The following is a 21,031-nucleotide window of genomic DNA, read 5'->3' as shown; positions in this document are numbered from 1 at the left end:
AAGTCCTCCAAGAAGCCGGCAGAAGTGGTCCTCCAGACGGCAGAACTCTTCATCCGATCCGGGCAGAAGAGGTCCTCCAGATGGCAGAAGTCTTCATCCAGGCGGCATCTTCTATCTTCATCCTTCCGGCGCGGAGCGGGTCCATCTTCAATCCAGTCAACGCGGAGCATCCTCTTCCATCGACGTCCTAACGAAGAATGAACGTTACTTTAAATGACGTCATCCAAGATGGCGTCCCTTCAATTCCGATTGGCTGATAGAATTCTATCAGCCAATCGGAATTAAGGAAAAATCCTATTGGCTGATGCAATCAGCCAATAGGATTGAGCTCGCATTCTATTGGCTGTTCCAATCAGCCAATAGAATGAGAGCTCAATTCTATTGGCTGATTGCATCAGCCAATAGGATTTTTCCTACCTTAATTCCGATTGGCTGATAGAATTCTATCAGCCAATCGGAATTGAAGGGACGCCATCTTGGATGACGTCATTTAAAGGAACTTTCATTCTTCATTGGTACATCGATGGAAGAGAATGCTCCGCGTCGGCTGGATTGAAGATGGACTCGCTCCGCGCCGGAAGCATGAAGATAGAAGATGCCGCCTGGATGAAAACTTCTGCCGTCTGGAGGACCTCTTCTGCCCGGATCGGATGGGTGAAGACGTCTCAAGGTAGGGGGATCTTCAAGGGGTCAGTGTTAGGTTTTTTTAAGGGGGGATTGGGTGGGTTTTAGAGTAGGGTTGGGTGTATGGGTGGTGGGTTTTAATGTTGTATTTTTTTTACAGGTAAAAGAGCTGATTACTTTGGGGCAATGCCCCGCAAAAGGCCCTTTTAAGGGCTATTTGTAATTTAGTATAGGGTAGGGAATTTTTTTATTTTGGGGGCTTTTTTATTTTATTAGGGGGATTAGATTAGGTGTAATTAGTTTAAAAATGTGTAATTTCTTTTTTATTTTCTGTAATTTAGTGTTTGTTTTTTTCGTAATTTAGTTTATTTAATTTAATTGTAATTAATTGTAGTTAGTTTAGGTAATTCATTTAATTATAGTGTAGTGTTAGGTGTAATTGTAATTTAGGTTAGGGTTTAATTTACAGGTAAATTTGTACTTATTTTAACTAGGTAGTTATTAAATAGTTAATAACTATTTAATCACTACTGTACCTAGTTTTTACCTGTAAAAAGTTAATTGCAGTATTTTTATTTATATTTATTTAAATTATATTTAAGTTAGGGGGGTTAGGGTTAGGGTTAGACTTAGGTTTAGGGGTTAATACCTTTAATATAGTGTCGGCGACGTTGTGGGCGGCAGATTAGGGGTTAATAAATGTAGGTAGGTGTCGGCGATGTTAGGGACGGCAGATTAGGGGTTAATAAAATATAACTAGTGTTTGCAAGGCGGAAGTGAGGCGGTTTAGGGGTTAATACATTTATTAAAGTGGCGGCGATGTCCGGTCGGCATATTAGGGGTTAAATAATTTTATTATAGTGTTTGCGATGTGGGGGCGGCTCGGTTTAGGGGTTAATAGGTAGTTTATGGGTGTTGGTGTACTTTTTAGCACTTTAGTTAAGAGTTTTATGTTACGGCAGTAGCCCATAAAACTCTTAACTACTGACTTTTAAATGTGGTAGGAGTCTTGACAGGAGATGGTGTACCGCTCACTTTCTCCAAGACTCGTAATACCAGTGTTCGGAAAATCCCATTGAAATAGGATACGTAATTGACGTAAGGGGATTTGCGGTATGCTCGAATCGAGGAAGAAAAGTGAGCGGTACACCTGTACCTGCCAGACTCATAATACCAGTGGGCGTTAAAAAGCAGCGTTGCACCCCCTCAACACTGCTTTTTAAGGCTAACGCAAGACTCGTAATCTAGGTGTAAGTTATTGCAATATTTGCACTGTTTTTTTAAAGTTATTAAAGTTTTTTCTAAAGTTTTTTCTAAGTCTGATGTCTTTATTTATGGGGTTGGATATGTTTTCTGTGTGTAAGGGCCGGAACCTGACGACATAACAGGTCAAGACAAGAGTGTTGCAGCAATAATAGACAATGTATGAAACATGTTTTCAGGCAGACAACATATTGAACCACTAAGTGATAACACAATATTGTACTACCTCTGATGCATACTTTGCTCATTTAATCCATAACGTGTATAACCATTTGTTGTAAATAAAGTTTTTTTGAAAAAGAAAAAAAAAAAGAAAAACAAATGGAAGATGCAAAGCTCTTAGCACAGATTGCACTGTCGGCCAAAGTAATCAAAGGTAATGTAATGTTAATGCACTTACAATTAACACAATTACAGTGCTTAATTAATTCTGCTGGTAGTCAAGCATAGTAGCAGATGAAATTAACAGCATTTTACTACAGTATAGCACAAGCACCAACTAATCATTTACAAACACTTTTCTTCTACCTGAAGAAATTAATAAAATAGTTTTATTTTAAAGGGACAGTTCACCCAAAATATTCTCCCCTTTAAATTTTTCCCAATGATCAATTTTACCTGCTGGAGTATATATTATATATATTAAATTGCTCCATTACCCCTATTTTGGACTTAGAAATAGCTGATTTAGCTTGTGGTATGCCAACCTATACTGAAAGTTTTGATACTGGAGTCTCAGCTATTGAATAGCCTAAGTAAACACAGCCAGCAGAAGAAATGACACTTCCAGTGAGGTGCAGGGTAGTTATGTAATAACATTATAATTTTCCATTGTTCTCTCTATGTATTGAGCTTTAGTTTTCCAGACAAATATAGGATAAGGAAGCAAGTGTGTGTACACAAAGTGATAACATAATGAGATATGATATTACCTGAAGCTCAACCCTTTGTAATAGGCTGTGGTTTAAAAGCACAAAACAAGTTACTTCATATACACAAATAAACATAAAAATGCAATTTCTCATACATTTTATACTCTGCAGCTGGTATAACAAGTCATTGAAAATACATTAATATAAAAACAATTTTACAGTGTAGTGTCCCTTTAAGACATTGGAAGTGGGAGGTCTGCAACTAGGGTGTATGCCAGAATAGCGCTTTATGGAAAATTAATGCAAACAGTATATGAAGTGCACATATGACCAAGCTGATTTTATATTAATACTATTATTAATAGTATAATCTATAGGTCCTAATTTTTAATCAAATAACCAACATAGATGTAGATGATAAATAGAAGTGAGTATATTATCATCATTTAAGTTAATTTCCATGAATATGTTAATATGATTTAGCTAAGAATATATTTTTTTTAAAGTTGAAAATGTATTGTAACTAATTGCTACCCACAGTTAAAAAGGTTCAGGAAAGCCATTAATAGACATAATTAAAATAATGTAAAATAATTTAATGATGCAACAGGATTGAGATAACATTTTTACACTCATTGCTGTATTTTAGCTCAAAGTACCGTTCTACTGAAATGTATGCAAATTAGCAATACATGCTCGTAGTTTATTCATTTATCCTTTGTTAATTTGAAATCTATATAGGTCTATGCTACACTTTTTCAATTTTTCGTTTGACTCAATATTTGACTTGAGTTTTTAAAATATTTGAGGGACCACGACATGCTGACGAGATGTCTTAGATCATCTCACCTAAATGGAGAACTTTAGATCATCTGACCCTAAGGGCTAGATTACAAGTGGAGCGCTATGTATCACTTTCACATGCTTCCATAGGCTCCTATGGGAGCCTCGTTCTGATGCCTTCAGAGACGACATCAGAACTTCAGAGCCAGAGAAGGGGTAAGTCATGCAGTGATGACAGCAATCAAATATATATATGTATATGCTGATATACATATATTTTTATGTGTTAATATATGTATATACACATATTAACACATAAATATATATGTATATAAGCATATATATTTACTGGGAACATACAGTTCTCATTGACCGCAATGTAAAGGCTCCCACCAACTTTAAAGGGACAGTTTACTCAAAAATGTTCAAAAATGTTCTCCCCTTTAATTTGTTCCCAATGACCCACTTTACCTACTGGAGTAAATTATATTGTTTACAAGTATTTCCTTTACTCTTCTATTGGCATATGAAATAGCTAATTTATCCTGTGGTATCTCCACCTATTCTGAAAGTTTCATGCCTTAGGTCCAAGCTATAGATAAGCTGTGTAAACACAGCCATCAGAAGAAATTACACTCCCAGTGGGGTATAGAAGAGATAAGGTAATAAAATGTTAATTTTACATTGTTCTCTCTAAATATTGTACTTTGGTTTACGGACAGATATAACATAAAGAAGCAGGTATATGTACACAATGTGATAAGGTAATGAGATCTGATTATACCTACAAGCTCAACCCATTTTATTAGGTTGTGGCTTCAAAACACAAAATCAGCTTTTTATATACACAAATAAACCTTAAAGAGCAAATTCTGATACATTTTATACTCTGCAGTTGGTAAAAAAGTAATTGTAAACACATTAAGGGAAAAACAAATTTACAGTATACTGTCCCTTTAACCCCAAAATACTGCCTAGTGCAGTAAATTTATGCTTCCATCTTTATTTTTTTATATTTTGGGGGCATTTGGGGCAGATTTATAAAATTAACCAGAGATGCGGTAGCAATAACCAGCCACTTGTAAAAGCTGGTTAATTATTGCACTCCCACAATCTGGCAATAATTTAGCGCTCCACTTATAATCTAGCCCTAAGTGTCTACTATAACCATTTATTCTATCTTTTTTAGAATTGTCTCTAAAAAACTGTATGCATGTTTGTGAAAGACAGAAAGAATGATAGATGGATATATATAGATAGACAGATAGATTGATGTAAATGTATACACAGGCATATGTAAAAATAAACAGACATTTATGCAAAATCCACCCCTTACCTACACAATTTGTCGCCGAATTAAAGGGATATGGAACCCATAAATTCAGACAGAGCATACAATTTTTAAAAATTTACTTCTGTTATCAAATTTGCTTAGTTCCCATGATATTCTGTGTTGTAGAGATATATAGGTAGGCATCTGGAGCACTAAATAGCAGTAAATAGTGTTGTCATCAATAGAGAAAAATTGATAATAAAAGTAAGTAAGAAAGTTTTTTGAAATCTATCAGAATCATGAAAGAAAAATGATGTTTCATATCCATTTAATATTATATTTGCTTGTAATATAATATGTTTTGAACCTTGATTATCTTAGCGGTAAGGTTATGCTGTCATTGTACGTGGTAGTTTCAATACATAGAGTTCTGTGTCTCCCATTGGAACTATAGACTTTAAAAATGTATCTGCTATGTCATGGAAGCACGTAAATATATTAGACATGCAGCATTTTTTAATTAAATAAATCTGTGTCCTTTGTATGAGTTATTGCTAAAGGAAAGGTGCATTGTGGTTTGTGATGAGTTATATTATGATGTTTGAAGGTTCAGTAAATAAACCAAAGGAAAATATATTCAGACTACTGAGAGTGTTATTTCATAAGATTCTACCAGCATTGTCTCATAGAATTGATCAATTTACTTGGTATCAGCCAATATATTATATAAAAAAAACACATTAACGTTAGACTGAAGTGTACTGTTTAAAATGATAGTTCCTCCTAAAGTTACAAAAAGTTTAGTTTTGTTTAGTGTGCTAGCGTAAACTAGAAGATAATGCTATTTCAATTTCTAATAAATGAGCAAATGTTAAAAATAGTAAAGGTTTTTTTAGATCAAAAATAAAAAAATTGTTTTATCCCTTCACTAAAAAAACATTGATCACAAGGTCAGAGACCATATTCTGAACTGTAGCTGGTATTGCTTTAAAGTCACATTTTCAACCATTTGTTTTTAAATGATGAACACTTGTATATAAATGTTTAGTCATATTATTGTAGTTATATTAGACCATCTGTCACAGTGATACAGAATTGTAATGTTACAATTTGTATTAAATGTATACTTGTACCCCAACATTTCCTGCAAAAATATATTTTAAAATGTTTAATTTCTGCTATTCCATATGCATGATATACAATTTTTAGTATATAGTCCCGTTAAAGGGACATTAAATATTAAATGTAATACTAAATAAAATCTTTAATTACTGAAAATATAATAGCATTATAATATGCATCATAGTTGCCAACAGTCCCTGATTTCCAGTGTCAGTCCCTGGACTTTGTTGTATGTCCCTGGATTTTTTGTTTCCTGGAAAAGTCCTCTTCATGAGATTTGGAGGGCTGCAGCTGAGCATGTGTGACACAAGTTAATGGGGAAGAGCTGCCGGTGAGGCTGTGTGTGCAGCAAGTACTCTGCTTTATTACCCAAAGAAGGTCTAGGCAGAGACTCCTTGCTGCACCTTCTCTGAGTGATCAATGTTTAAACTGCAACAAATCAGAAGAAAAAACACTTACAAACAGCTCCTCCACACTAGATAAGTGTGCTGATTTGTTATAAAAGAGGGGGGATTACTTGACTACTACTGTAGATAAAATTTTTTGCTACTTTGCATTATTTAGTTAGACAGTAATCTTTTAGCACTCTGTATCATCTGCAGCTTACTGATATTAGCATCACTTTTAAACATACACACAATGCAAAAATATGAAAAATTGATGTCATACTAAATAATAATACAAAAATCCATTTGCCCCCAACAGCTCACCCAGTCCGGTACTGTACATAATCACACAGTAAGATCAGCTGCAGTGAGTGCCTGCTCCTCCTGTTTTTTGTAATTTAATACACTGCAGCCTATCTCCTTTCCTGCACCTCTGCCATCAGAGTGTCATTAGGAGTCCAGGATAACTTAGGAAGCAGTGCTGCTGGCTATTAGAACAGTAGATCTAAGGTAGTTTTGTGTCACTTCAGTTCTGTGTGTCTTTAAGCACTCAGCTGGGCCCTGCAATACTGTAATATACGGAAAGTAATAAATATATAAGAGTTAGACAGTTAAAAAAATAATAGGTTAGAAGATGTTTTTTGTTTCATTTTAACTTTACTGCAATAGTGCAATAATTAATAACTGTTTATTGTAAAAGTTTTGTAAATATATGTGCATGTATTATTTGTTTAAATTATGCACTTTAATTTTGACTAGTGATGACGTTTCCTGTTTACTGGTACACATTCTAAAGTAAAGATGTATTTTTATTCATTATTATTCAACTTAAAAGTCTGATTTTGCATATTGCTTTATTTCATGTGACATCTCTTCCTATGACATCTGTGATGTCACTGAATATGAAAAATTACTGGCAGGATTGCAATTTCTATGGTTGGGAGATGGTATACATAAATATTTTTTGTATTGTTGTGTTATTCACCCTCTAATAAAATGCTACCTCTTGTGCACAACATTTAGGGGCCGAATTATGAAGCTCCAGAAACAGAAGTTATGAAGTCTAAAGACCACTGCTCCATACTTGTCCGCCTGCTCTGAGGTAGCAGACAGAAATCAACCCGATCGAATAAGATCGGGCTGATTGACACCACCTGCTAGCGGCGATTGGCCACAAATCTGCAGGGGGCGGTAATGCACAAGCAGTTCTGGTGAACTGCTTATGTAATGATAAATGTTGACAGCGTATGCTGTTGGCATTTATCGATGTGCAGCGGACATGATACGCTATATCGTATCATGTCCACTCGCACTTTGATAAATATGCCCCTTTTTGTGTGTGTGTGTGTATATATATATATATATATATATATTCTTACCTCATTGTGATTGAGGTTATGTTTGTGAGTGGAATTCATCTTTGTGATATTTTTATTGTAATACATTTTACGTATTTTACTATATTGGTGATGTTTTTTCCACATATGAAACAAACACTCCGAGTGACAAGGTGACGAGGCGAGGACTTGCTTTAAGGAAGTGAACTACCATACTTCAGGAGCAGCATTGCTGACTGGACTCTCTGGATTCCCCTGGTTAACGCTAGTATAGAAGTCTGCAGATCTGTGGGAGCAGTGTGTTATTTTTATACAGCGGCTACTTACCTCATATTGATTGAGGAAATTGGAAGTAATTGTTTGGCTATTGGGGTTCTTTCCCCACATTATTTTATTGTTTTCTGTCTTGGTATGGAGGTGCAGACACACAGTCTTTTTTCTATATCTTATTTTTGGTGAAGATTTTGGGAACCTTTGCACTCTATTTGTATCTGCTGCTCTACATTGGATATGGATTTCTATCTGACATATGAATTTTTTAGCAATTACTTTCATTTATGTGTTTAAAAAATTCTTCAACTAATTTTTAAAAAATATTCAAAAGTTATATTCATCATTTTAGAATCTGTTTATTTTGCTACTTTGTGATTCGGTTGTATTTTATGTGTGTGGTGTGATAGCGCAGACAACATCTTCTTGCTCATATATATATATATACTGTATATATCTATATATACTGTTTATATACAGTATATATATATATATATATATATATATATAGTATTATTTAAATATAATTAACATACTGGAATATTGTTATTATTATTGAATGGGTTCACATATTTGTCTGCCTAATTTTGATGCTGTGTTTTTATGTTGGCGCCTATGTAAGTACCTGCAGTGCTTACATACACTGCCCAAGTATAGGTGCTGCTTTGTATGCTCCTGGGTGCTGTGTTACTTTATGCTGGATTGATATACTGATATTGAACTCTGCCTGTCTGACCACTCTACTTGCTTAACCCCTAAACTGCTGGATTGCCATACTGTTACTGAGCTCTGTCTGTCTGACCACTCTGCTTGCTTAACCCCTGAATTGCTGGATTGCTATATTGTTATTTAACTCTGCCTGTCTGACCACTTTGCTTGCTTAACTCCTGAACTGCTGGATTGCCATACTGATATTGTACTCTGCTTGTCTGACCATTCTGCTTGCTTAAAGGGACAGTATACACTCATTTTCATATAACTGCATGTAATAGACACTACTATAAAGAATAAGATGCACAGATACTGATATAAAAATGCAGTATAAAATGGTTTAAAAACGTACTTAGAAGCTTTCAGTTTAGATCTGTTGAAAAGGCAGTTGGAAAGCCCACTGCAAGTGGGAAATAAGGCCCTCCCCCCTCCCCCTTCTTTTGCATATGAAAAGACCCTTTACACAAACAGGAGCAAGCTGGAGAAGATAGCTGACGGTTATCAAATAAAACTTTGGGGCTTGGTTAGGAGTCTGAAAATCAGAGCAATGTTATTTAAAAATTAGCAAAATTATACATTTTTTTAAAAAACAAACTTTATGGGCTTTATAAATAGATCATCTACAAAACATTTATGCAAAGAAAAAATGAGTGTATAATGGCCCTTTAACTCCTGAACTACTGGATTGCCATATTGTTGCCGAACTCTGTCTGTCTGACCATTCTATTGGGTTACCCCTGAACTGTTACACTGCTGGATTTCCTTTGATGCTGATGCCCGCCTGTTCCTGCTCTTTCTATTGGTTCACCCCTGAACTGCTTTACTGCTGGATTGTCTTCCTGTTGCCGGACTCAGCCTGCCTTGACCATTCTCTGTCTTCTTCTTATCGCCCTGAAGGACTACCCTGTCTACCGTGAGTACTGCTTACCTCATTTCACTAACTTACTCTGCTCTGGGATATTTCCTATTATTCCACTTGATGCTGGGATAAAAAGAATACTGGCCAAGTTTGGTTTGATAGAGAGATATCCCACGAGCATTACACTAATGACCTGATGATCAAAAGCTCACTGCCATGGAGAGAAATCACACAAAATATTTGAGATTTTATTTTAGGCCTTAAACCTTATATTATAATAAAGGAGTTTCTTCTTCACATACAGAATACAGCACAGAAATTCAATTTGAGGGACCTCCCTGTACTGATGAGACTTCTTAGATCATCTTGCCTGAGCGGAGAGCCTTAGATCATCAGGCCCTAAGGCCCCGGTCGGATCTAAAGTTCTCTCAGGTGTGATTATCTAAAAAGACTCAACAGTGTGGTGAGGTTCCTCAAAAAACCCCTCCAATTTTACCTTGAGGGATGTTTTTTGAACTATGCATACTATGTGAAGGATACATTTTTATAATACAATATAAGGTCTAAAAAAATCCTAAAGATATTTTTTGATTTCTTTCCATGCTGGAAAATATTTGATCATTGGGCCCTAATGCTTTCAAAAGGTTTATTCCTGGACAACTCGTTATATGAAAAATAATGCAAATTTTGCTAATACAATGATAGTTTTAACTGCTTAGAAAACATTTGTTTTGTATTATATATTTTGCAATTCAGTGCTGCTTTTAAAGGGACACTGAACCCAATTTTTTTCTTTCATGATTCAGATAGAGCATGCAATTTTAAGCAACTTTCTAATTTACTCCTATTATCAATTAAAACGTTTCTTAAAATTGCATGCTCTATCTGAATCATTAAAGAAAAAATATGGGTTCCGTATTCCTTTAAGTACTATGCATATTTAAAATGACTTTAATATCCCTTTCAATATATAATATTTCACTTTGAGATAGTTCCAATTAATGTTTCCACTACTCACTTGATTTACCCCTCCAGGAATAGAAGTCTATCACAATTGTATTGTATCATAAGCAAAAGCATATACCTTCCCTTGAGGCTCAATATCATGGATAAAATATTTGAAATCATATACGTAGATTAGTTAAAGATAAAATACATAATGAACCCCTAAAATGAAAAGGATAACTTTATCCTCCTCCACATTCCTTCTCCTTCATGAAGAACAACAATGGGATGAAGAATTGCTCAGGGGCAGAGGCACTTCCTCAGCATTGCAAGTGATTGCAGCATTGCATATTTGTGCTCCCACACATCAGGAACCTTTGCTGGAAAGAGGAGAGTCTGTCCTTTCAAATGAGAAGTTTCATATTCCTGTAAGATGCAGGCGTTCCCTATACAAAAAGATGCTGTTTTTCATAAGAGGGAGGGGTGCTCTGCCGCAGCACATATACGCTTTGTGGTGAAGGGACATGTGACAACTCATTTTGAAAAGCTTGCAGCAAATCACTGTTTAAAACTGTTATCACCTCCCCCATTTGAAACAAGGTCGTTTTAATAGAGGAAATTTGGGTTTATTACGGAACCCCTTTATCCCCTGCTGATTTCAATAGAGAAAACCCCTCATTTGAAACAGGAGAAATAGTGTATATTCCTCTTTTAAATGAGGCGGTTATATGCACCTCAAATTTTCTGGTGATCACCATAGTAATGTAAATGTTAGCATAGTCTAATGATGAGTATATAAATGTGTATTTTTAATAAATAAGTTAATATATATATATATATATATATATATATATATATTATGGTGGAAAAGAAAAAAATTAGGATCATGTTGTTCCAACTGCAAGATTACTAAGTGATGCAATGTCAAGCCCTGCTCATAGATTGCAGCCATGCTTGCAGATTAGAGAAAACTGTAAGCAATTTAGTAAAGAACAAAAATAGATGAAAGATTAAATTAGTCAATGCACCAATTATATAAAAAAATCATTATACATAAAAAAGGGTAATCCTAACTCACTTTGAGACTTTTAGTCGAGCATAATGGTTAGGGTTGCCACCTTTCTTTGAAAAAAAGATACAGGCCATATTCATTAGCACATATTTGCATAAATGATTATACAGCATAACTCAGAAGTAAAAGTTGCTAGGACTGATTTTAAATGATTAATTGTTTATAATTAGTTTCGGTTGGGTAGCAACCGTATTAAAAGAACATAATATCCAACCTTTTTCTATCATGGATATACAAGGGCATCACATAAAAATGTTAACAAATATGTTTTTGCTCGCAAAGGGTTTAGTAAAAACCGTTTACATTTTAATTTAAGTGCATAAATGTGTACAACTCTGTTGACTCTTGCTCACTGGCTGATAGTAACAGCTCTAACACAAAAAGTTTGTTTTATTTAGCACAGAATTTTCCATTTAGAAAAAAACCCTTTATTTTTATTTTTAAACAGAGGTTTTTTTGTTTTGTTTTTATTATTGATTGATTTTCTTATAAGATAAACTATGTAGAGATCAGGTATCTTACACAACTAATGCAAAATCATTCTGTATTTAAAGCCAGTAACAACTTTTTTTGTAGCGTCTAAAAGAGACAATTTTAAAATGCTTTTAATAAACTTTCTAGGGTATGTAAACTTTTGATCAGGGTCATTTGGGTAGTTTCTGTTGTCATTCTGATTTAAAAAGAGTAAACACAGTTGCTTGATAACGAATGGCTTCAGCAAAACACTAACCATGAGTGAAAGAAAAGTTTTTGTGTTATCATTCATATTCTCTGAAAAATGGCCAATAAATCATAAATTCTGCCAGGGTATGTAAACTTATGAGCACAACTGTATATGTATATACAGTATATATAGGTTTATATGTGTGCACATATGTATTTATATGTGTATATATGTATTTACAGACATATATACACATATAACACATAAATATGTATGTAAACATACAAGACATAAATATAAGTTCATTAAAACCCTTAAATGGAAAGTATGGATAAATAACTGGATAAAAGATAGGGAGCGACGAGTAGTATTAAATGGATCATACTCAGATTGGACAAAGGTAATCAGTGGAGTACCCCAGGGATCAGTGCTGGGCCCTGTTCTTTTTAATATTTTTATAAATGACTTGGAGCTAGGATTAAATAGTGACATCTCTATTTTTGCAGATGATACGTAAGTAAGGTCATTAGGTCAGCGCAGGATGAACTTACGTTACAAAGGGACCTGCAAAAATTAGAAATATGGGAAGGTAAATGGAAAATGAGATTTAATACGGGAAAATGCAAGATTCTACATTTTGGAAGTAAAAATAAGCAGGCAACATATTATTTAAATGGGACAAGACTTAGCCAAACACCGGAGGAAAGGGATTTGGGGGTAGTAATAGATAACAAGCTAAAGATGGGTGCACAATGCAGGGCAGCAGCTTCAAAGGCTAATAAGATACTAGCATGTATTAAAAGAGGCATTGACTCAAGGGAGGAAAGCATAATTCTGTTACTATATAAAGCCCTGGTAAGATCTCACCTTGAGTATGGAGTGCAGTTCTGGGGACCAATCACAAAAAAAGATATTGCAGAACTGGAAACAGTTCAGAGAAGGGCCACAAAGCAAATAAGAGGATTGGAGAATTTAACCTATGAGGAGAGGCTAGCCAAACTGAGTCTGTTTCCTTTAGAAAAATGGTGCTTAAGAGGTGACATGATTACTTTATATAAATATATTCAAGGCCCATATACAGAGATGGCAGAAGCTCTGTTTATTCCAAGAAAATTGTTTGTGACCAGAGGTCACAATTTAAGGTTGGAGGAAAGGAGATTTAATCTCCTGCAACGGAAACATTTTTTCACTGCAAGAGCATTAAAATTGTGGAACTCATTACCAAAGGAGGTAGTGAATGCCAATACCCTAGGTACATTTAAAATTATTTGGATACATTTCTGTCTGTAAACAAAATTCATGGATATGATTGCTAGTATTAAATGGGTCACCTTTTAGTGGGATTATTTAATCTTAACTGGAGCTTTTTGTATATATTTTAGATTTGTATAGGTTGAACTCGATGGACTTCGGTCTTTTTTCAACCTCATCTACTATGTTATGTTACTATGTTACACTGTAAAATTGTTTGTATATGAATGTATTTTCAATGACTTGTTATACCAGCTGCAGAGTATAAAATGTATGAGAAATTGCATTTTCAGGTTTATTTGTGTATGTGAAGTAGCTGGTTTTGTGCTTTTAAACCACAGCCTATTACAATGGGTTGAGCTTCAGGTAATATTAGATCTCATTACGTTATCACTTTTATGTACACAGACTTGCTTCATTATCTTATATTTGTCTAGAAAACCAAAGCTCAATACTTAGAGAGAACAATGGAAAATTATCATTTTATTACTTAACTATCATGTCCCCCACTGAGAGTGTAATCTCTTCTGCTGGCTGTGTTTACTTAGGCTATTCAAAAGAATATACTCCAGTATAGAAACTTTCAGTATAGGTTGAGATGCCACAGGCTAAATAAGTGATTTCAAATGCCAAAATAGGGGTAAAGGAGCTTGTAAACAATGTAAAACACTCCAGCAAGTAAAATGAATAATTGGGAACAATTTAAAGGGGAGAAAATTTTTGGGTGAACTGTCCCTTTAAAACTTTTTTTGCAGTCAAGTAGATGAAAACATGTAAAATCATATTTATGCAATATTTATATTTAATAGTGTTATACTGTGTGTTTACTGTAAATATTTCACATTCCAATGTTTTGCACATAACAGAAGATGTATTTATAAATAGATATTCCTATATATATATATATGTATATATATATATATATATATATATATTTATATATATATATATATATATATATATATATATATATATGTATTGCTTTAGACTTGATAAAGGAAGGAACTCTTCCGAAAGCTTGTCAACTTATAAATGTATAGTTAGTCCAATAAAAAAAGTATCATTGCTCAATGCAATACTCTTGTTATTTTGATATATATATATATATATATATATATATATATATATATATATATATATATATATATATATATATATATATACCTATATATAATCATCTATCTATATAGCTAGGTATCAAAATACCATCAGATATATGTAGAAATATGTATTTATGAATAAAAAGAACATATTTCTCCAACATAGGTGTGTCCGGTCCACGGCGTCATCCTTACTTGTGGGATATTCTCTTCCCCAACAGGAAATGGCAAAGAGCCCAGCAAAGCTGGTCACATGATCCCTCCTAGGCTCCGCCTTCCCCAGTCATTCTCTTTGCCGTTGTACAGGCAACATCTCCACGGAGATGGCTTAGAGTTTTTTAGTGTTTAACTGTAGTTTTTATTATTCAATCAAGAGTTTGTTATTTTAAAATAGTGCTGGTATGTACTATTTACTCTGAAACAGAAAAGAGATGAAGATTTCTGTTTGTAAGAGGAAAATGATTTTAGCAACCGTTACTAAAATCGATGGCTGTCTCCACACAGGACTGTTGAGAGGAATTAACTTCAGTTGGGGGAACAGTGAGCAGACTTTTGCTGCTTGAGGTATGACACATTCTAACAAGACTTGGTAATGCTGGAAGCTGTCATTTTCCCTATGGGATCCGGTAAGCCATTTTTATTACAGACAGAAAAAAAGGGCTTCACAAGGGCTTTTTAAGACTGTAGACATTTTCTGGGCTAAATCGATTTATATATAAACATATTTTATACTCCATAGCCTTGAGGAATTATTTTAATCTTGGGAATTTTGTAAAATAACCGGCAGGCACTGTATTGGACACCTTATTCTCTAGGGGCTTTCCCTAATCATAGGCAGAGTCTCATTTTCGCGCCTGTATTGCGCACTTGTTTTTGAGAAGCATGACATGCAGATGCATGTGTGAGGAGCTCTGATACATAGAAAAGACTTTCTGAAGGCGTCATTTGGTATCGTATTCCCCTTTGGGCTTGGTTGGGTCTCAGCAAAGCAGATACCAGGGACTGTAAAGGGGTTAAATATAAAAACGGCTCCGGTTCCGTTATTTTAAGGGTTAAAGCTTCCAAATTTGGTGTGCAATACTTTCAAGGCTTTAAGACACTGTGGTGAAATTTTGGTGAATTTTGAACAATTCCTTCATACTTTTTCGCAATTGCAGTAATAAAGTGTGTTCAGTTTAAAATTTAAAGTGACAGTAACGGTTTTATTTTAAAACGTTTTTTGTACTTTGTTATCAAGTTTATGCCTGTTTAACATGTCTGAACTACCAGATAGACTGTGTTCTGTATGTGGGGAAGCCAAGGTTCCTTCTCATTTAAATAGACGTGATTTATGTGACAAAAAATTTAGAGAAAATGATGCCCAAGATGATTCCTCAAGTGAGGGGAGTAAGCATGGTACTGCATCATCCCCTCCTTCGTCTACACCAGTCTTGCCCACACAGGAGGCCCCTAGTACATCTAGTGCGCCAATACTCCTTACTATGCAACAATTAACGGCTGTAATGGATAATTCTATCAAAAACATTTTAGCCAAAATGCCCACTTATCAGCGAAAGCGCGACTGCTCTGTTTTAGAAAATACTGAAGAGCATGAGGACGCTGATGATATTGGTTCTGAAGTGCCCCTACACCAGTCTGAGGGGGCCAGGGAGGTTTTGTCTGAGGGAGAAATTTCAGATTCAGGGAAAATTTCTCAACAAGCTGAACCTGATGTGATTACATTTAAATTTAAATTGGAACATCTCCGCGCCCTGCTTAAGGAGGTGTTATCTACTCTGGATGATTGTGAGAATTTGGTCATTCCAGAGAAATTATGTAAAATGGACAAGTTCCTAGAGGTCCCGGGGCCCCCCGAAGCTTTTCCTATACCCAAGCGGGTGGCGGACATTGTAAATAAAGAATGGGAAAGGCCCGGTATACCTTTCGTCCCTCCCCCCATATTTAAAAAATTGTTTCCTATGGTCGACCCCAGAAAGGACTTATGGCAGACAGTCCCCAAGGTCGAGGGGGCGGTTTCTACTCTAAACAAACGCACCACTATACCCATAGAAGATAGTTGTGCTTTCAAAGATCCTATGGATAAAAAATTAGAAGGTTTGCTTAAAAAGATGTTTGTTCAGCAAGGTTACCTTCTACAACCAATTTCATGCATTGTCCCTGTCACTACAGCCGCGTGCTTCTGGTTCGATGAGCTAGAAAAGGCGATCATTAATAATTCTTCTTCTTATGAGGAGATTATGGACAGAATTCGTGTTCTCAAATTGGCTAATTCTTTCACCCTAGACGCCACTTTGCAATTGGCTAGGTTAGCGGCGAAAAATTCTGGGTTTGCTATTGTGGCGCGCAGAGCGCTTTGGTTAAAATCTTGGTCAGCGGATGCGTCTTCCAAGAACAAATTGCTTAACATTCCTTTCAAGGGGAAAACGCTGTTTGGCCCTGACTTGAAAGAGATTATCTCTGATATCACTGGGGGCAAGGGCCACGCCCTTCCTCAGGATAGGTCTTTCAAGGCCAAAAATAAACCTAATTTCCGTCCCTTTCGCAGAAACGGACCAGCCCCAAGTGCTACGTCCTCTAAGCAGGAGGGTAACACTTCTCAAGCCAAACCAGCCTGGAGACCAATGCAAGGCTGGAACAAAGGAAAGCAGGCCAAGAAACCTGCCACTGCTACCAAGACAGCATGAGATGTTGGCCCCCGATCCGGGACCGGATCTGGTGGGGGGCAGGCTCTCTCTCTTCGCTCAGGCTTGGGCAAGAGATGTTCTGGATCCTTGGGCGCTAGAAATAGTCTCCCAAGGTTATCTTCTGGAATTCAAGGGGCTTCCCCCAAGGGGGAGGTTCCACAGGTCTCAATTGTCTTCAGACCACATAAAAAAACAGGCATTCTTGCATTGTGTAGAAGACCTGTTAAAAATGGGAGTGATTCATCCTGTTCCATTAGGAGAACAAGGGATGGGGTTCTACTCCAATCTGTTCGTAGTTCCCAAAAAAGAGGGAACGTTCAGACCAATCTTAGATCTCAAGATCCTAAACAAGTTTCTCAAGGTTCCATCGTTCAAAATGGAAACCATTCGAACAATTCTTCCTTCCATCCAGGAAGGTCAATTCATGACCACGGTGGATTTAAAGGATGCGTATCTACATATTCCTATCCACAAGGAACATCATCGGTTCCTAAGGTTCGCATTCCTGGACAAGCATTACCAGTTTGTGGCACTTCCGTTCGGATTAGCCACTGCTCCAAGGATTTTCACAAAGGTACTAGGGTCCCTTCTAGCGGTGCTAAGACCAAGGGGCATTGCAGTAGTACCTTACTTGGACGACATTCTGATTCAAGCGTCGTCCCTTCCTCAAGCAAAGGCTCACACGGACATTGTCCTGGCCTTTCTCAGATCTCACGGATGGAAAGTGAACGTAGAAAAGAGTTCTCTATCTCCGTCAACAAGGGTTCCCTTCTTGGGAACAATAATAGACTCCTTAGAAATGAGGATTTTTCTGACAGAGGCCAGAAAAACAAAACTTCTGAACTCTTGTCAAATACTTCATTCTGTTCCTCTTCCTTCCATAGCGCAGTGCATGGAAGTAATAGGTTTGATGGTAGCGGCAATGGACATAGTTCCTTTTGCGCGCATTCATCTAAGACCATTACAACTGTGCATGCTCAGTCAGTGGAATGGGGACTATACAGACTTGTCTCCGACGATACAAGTAAATCAGAGGACCAGAGATTCACTCCGTTGGTGGCTGTCCCTGGACAACCTGTCACAGGGGATGAGCTTCCGCAGACCAGAGTGGGTCATTGTCACGGCCGACGCCAGTCTGGTGGGCTGGGGCGCGGTCTGGGGACCCCTGAAAGCTCAGGGTCTTTGGTCTCGGGAAGAATCTCTTCTACCGATAAATATTCTGGAACTGAGAGCGATATTCAATGCTCTCAAGGCTTGGCCTCAGCTAGTAAAGGCCAAGTTCATACGGTTTCAATCAGACAACATGACAACTGTTGCGTACATCAACCATCAGGGGGGAACAAGGAGTTCCCTGGCGATGGAAGAAGTGACCAAAATCATTCAATGGGCGGAGACTCACTCCTGCCACTTGTCTGCAATCCACATCCCAGGAGTGGAAAATTGGGAAGCGGATTTTCTGAGTCGTCAGACTTTTCATCCGGGGGAGTGGGAACTCCATCCGGAAATCTTTGCCCAAATTACTCAACTGTGGGGCATTCCAGACATGGATCTGATGGCCTCTCGTCAGAACTTCAAGGTTCCTTGCTACGGGTCCAGATCCAGGGATCCCAAGGCGACTCTAGTAGATGCACTAGTAGCACCTTGGACCTTCAAACTAGCTTATGTATTCCCGCCATTTCCTCTCATCCCCAGGCTGGTAGCCAGGATCAATAAGGAGAGGGCATCGGTGATCTTGATAGCTCCAGCGTGGCCACGCAGGACTTGGTATGCAGACCTGGTGAATATGTCATCGGCTCCACCATGGAAGCTACCTTTGAGACGAGACCTTCTTGTTCAAGGTCCGTTCGAACATCCGAATCTGGTCTCACTCCAACTGACTGCTTGGAGATTGAACGCTTGATCTTATCAAAGCGAGGATTCTCAGATTCTGTCATTGATACTCTTGTTCAGGCCAGAAAGCCTGTAACTAGAAAAATTTACCACAAAATATGGAAAAAATATATCTGTTGGTGTGAATCTAAAGGATTCCCTTGGGACAAGGTAAAAATTCCTAAGATTCTATCCTTTCTTCAAGAAGGTTTGGAGAAAGGATTATCTGCAAGTTCCTTGAAGGGACAGATTTCTGCCTTGTCTGTGTTACTTCACAAAAAGCTGGCAGCTGTGCCAGATGTTCAAGCCTTTGTTCAGGCTCTGGTTAGAATCAAGCCTGTTTACAAACCTTTGACTCCTCCTTGGAGTCTCAATTTAGTTCTTTCAGTTCTCCAGGGGGTTCCGTTTGAACCCTTACATTCCGTTGATATTAAGTTATTATCTTGGAAAGTTTTGTTTTTGGTTGCAATTTCTTCTGCTAGAAGAGTTTCAGAATTATCTGCTCTGCAGTGTTCTCCTCCTTATCTGGTGTTCCATGCAGATAAGGTGGTTTTACGTACTAAACCTGGTTTTCTTCCGAAAGTTGTTTCTAACAAAAACATTAACCAGGAGATAGTCGTGCCTTCTTTGTGTCCGAATCCAGTTTCAAAGAAGGAACGTTTGTTGCACAATTTGGATGTTGTTCGTGCTCTAAAATTCTATTTAGATGCTACAAAGGATTTTAGACAAACATCTTCCTTGTTTGTTGTTTATTCTGGTAAAAGGAGAGGTCAAAAAGCAACTTCTACCTCTCTCTCTTTTTGGATTAAAAGCATCATCAGATTGGCTTACGAGACTGCCGGACGGCAGCCTCCTGACAGAATCACAGCTCATTCCACTAGGGCTGTGGCTTCCACATGGGCCTTCAAGAACGAGGCTTCTGTTGATCAGATATGTAAGGCAGCGACTTGGTCTTCACTGCACACTTTTACTAAATTTTACAAGTTTGATACTTTTGCTTCTTCTGAGGCTATTTTTGGGAGAAAGGTTTTGCAAGCCGTGGTGCCTTCCATCTAGGTGACCTGATTTGCTCCCTCCCTTCATCCGTGTCCTAAAGCTTTGGTATTGGTTCCCACAAGTAAGGATGACGCCGTGGACCGGACACACCTATGTTGGAGAAAACAGAATTTATGTTTACCTGATAAATTACTTTCTCCAACGGTGTGTCCGGTCCACGGCCCGCCCTGGTTTTTTAATCAGGTCTGATAATTTATTTTCTTTAACTACAGTCACCACGGTATCATATGATTTCTCCTATGCAAATATTCCTCCTTTACGTCGGTCGAATGACTGGGGAAGGCGGAGCCTAGGAGGGATCATGTGACCAGCTTTGCTGGGCTCTTTGCCATTTCCTGTTGGGGAAGAGAATATCCCACAAGTAAGGATGACGCCGTGGACCGGACACACCGTTGGAGAAAGTAATTTATCAGGTAAACATAAATTCTGTTTCTTCTATGTGAAGAACATTGGAATGTGAAATATTCATATTTTCATTTTGGGTTCAGAATATTGGGTTTGTGCTCGAGTAGGGTGTTTTTTTTCTCCATTGACTTCTATGAGGGGAATACGTTAACGTGATCATGATATCCTATTTTTGGCTTTTTGCATACATCAGGTTAGCACACAAGCAAAAACTTTTTACTTTCAACTTAATACGAGCGCTACCTAATGTGCGCATAAAGCTTACTTCTAGCAGAGTTAGTGTGCAAGCGAGAGCATTAAATAGCGCTCCATTTGCAACCTGGCCCTTAATGTTTGATTCAATAGTAATTTAAACAACCTTTATCACCACCTTGCAGAAAATACCTTGAGTTTTAAATAAAAAATGCCAAATAAAATTACAAAAAAATATGTTAATATATCTTGAGATATGGATAAACATATACAGCCGAAACTCGAAAAATTAG

At 37.0% G+C, this 21,031-nt stretch overlaps 1 protein-coding gene across 4 annotated transcripts in view; it reads right to left on the bottom strand.

Annotated features, from left to right (window-relative positions):
- Positions 1–21,031, bottom strand: part of ST6GAL2 (ST6 beta-galactoside alpha-2,6-sialyltransferase 2) — a 251,537-nt gene that overhangs the window by 127,220 nt on the left and 103,286 nt on the right. The window contains exon 1 of one of the 4 annotated variants that reach the window (XM_053707624.1): positions 6,648–6,674. The exons of the other annotated variants lie outside the window; for them this stretch is intronic. Within the exon in view, the coding sequence (XP_053563599.1) occupies positions 6,648–6,666 (19 nt within the window). The 5' untranslated portion in view covers positions 6,667–6,674. Of the gene's footprint in view, positions 1–6,647; positions 6,675–21,031 lie in introns of those variants that run through there. 4 annotated transcript variants of the gene reach the window in all.

Source organism: Bombina bombina, chromosome 3 (genome assembly GCF_027579735.1).
Source record: "Bombina bombina isolate aBomBom1 chromosome 3, aBomBom1.pri, whole genome shotgun sequence".
Taxonomy (NCBI): Eukaryota; Metazoa; Chordata; class Amphibia; order Anura; family Bombinatoridae; genus Bombina; species Bombina bombina.
The sequence above is the reverse complement of the archived record's forward strand: the minus strand, read 5'-3'. Positions and strand labels throughout refer to the sequence as shown.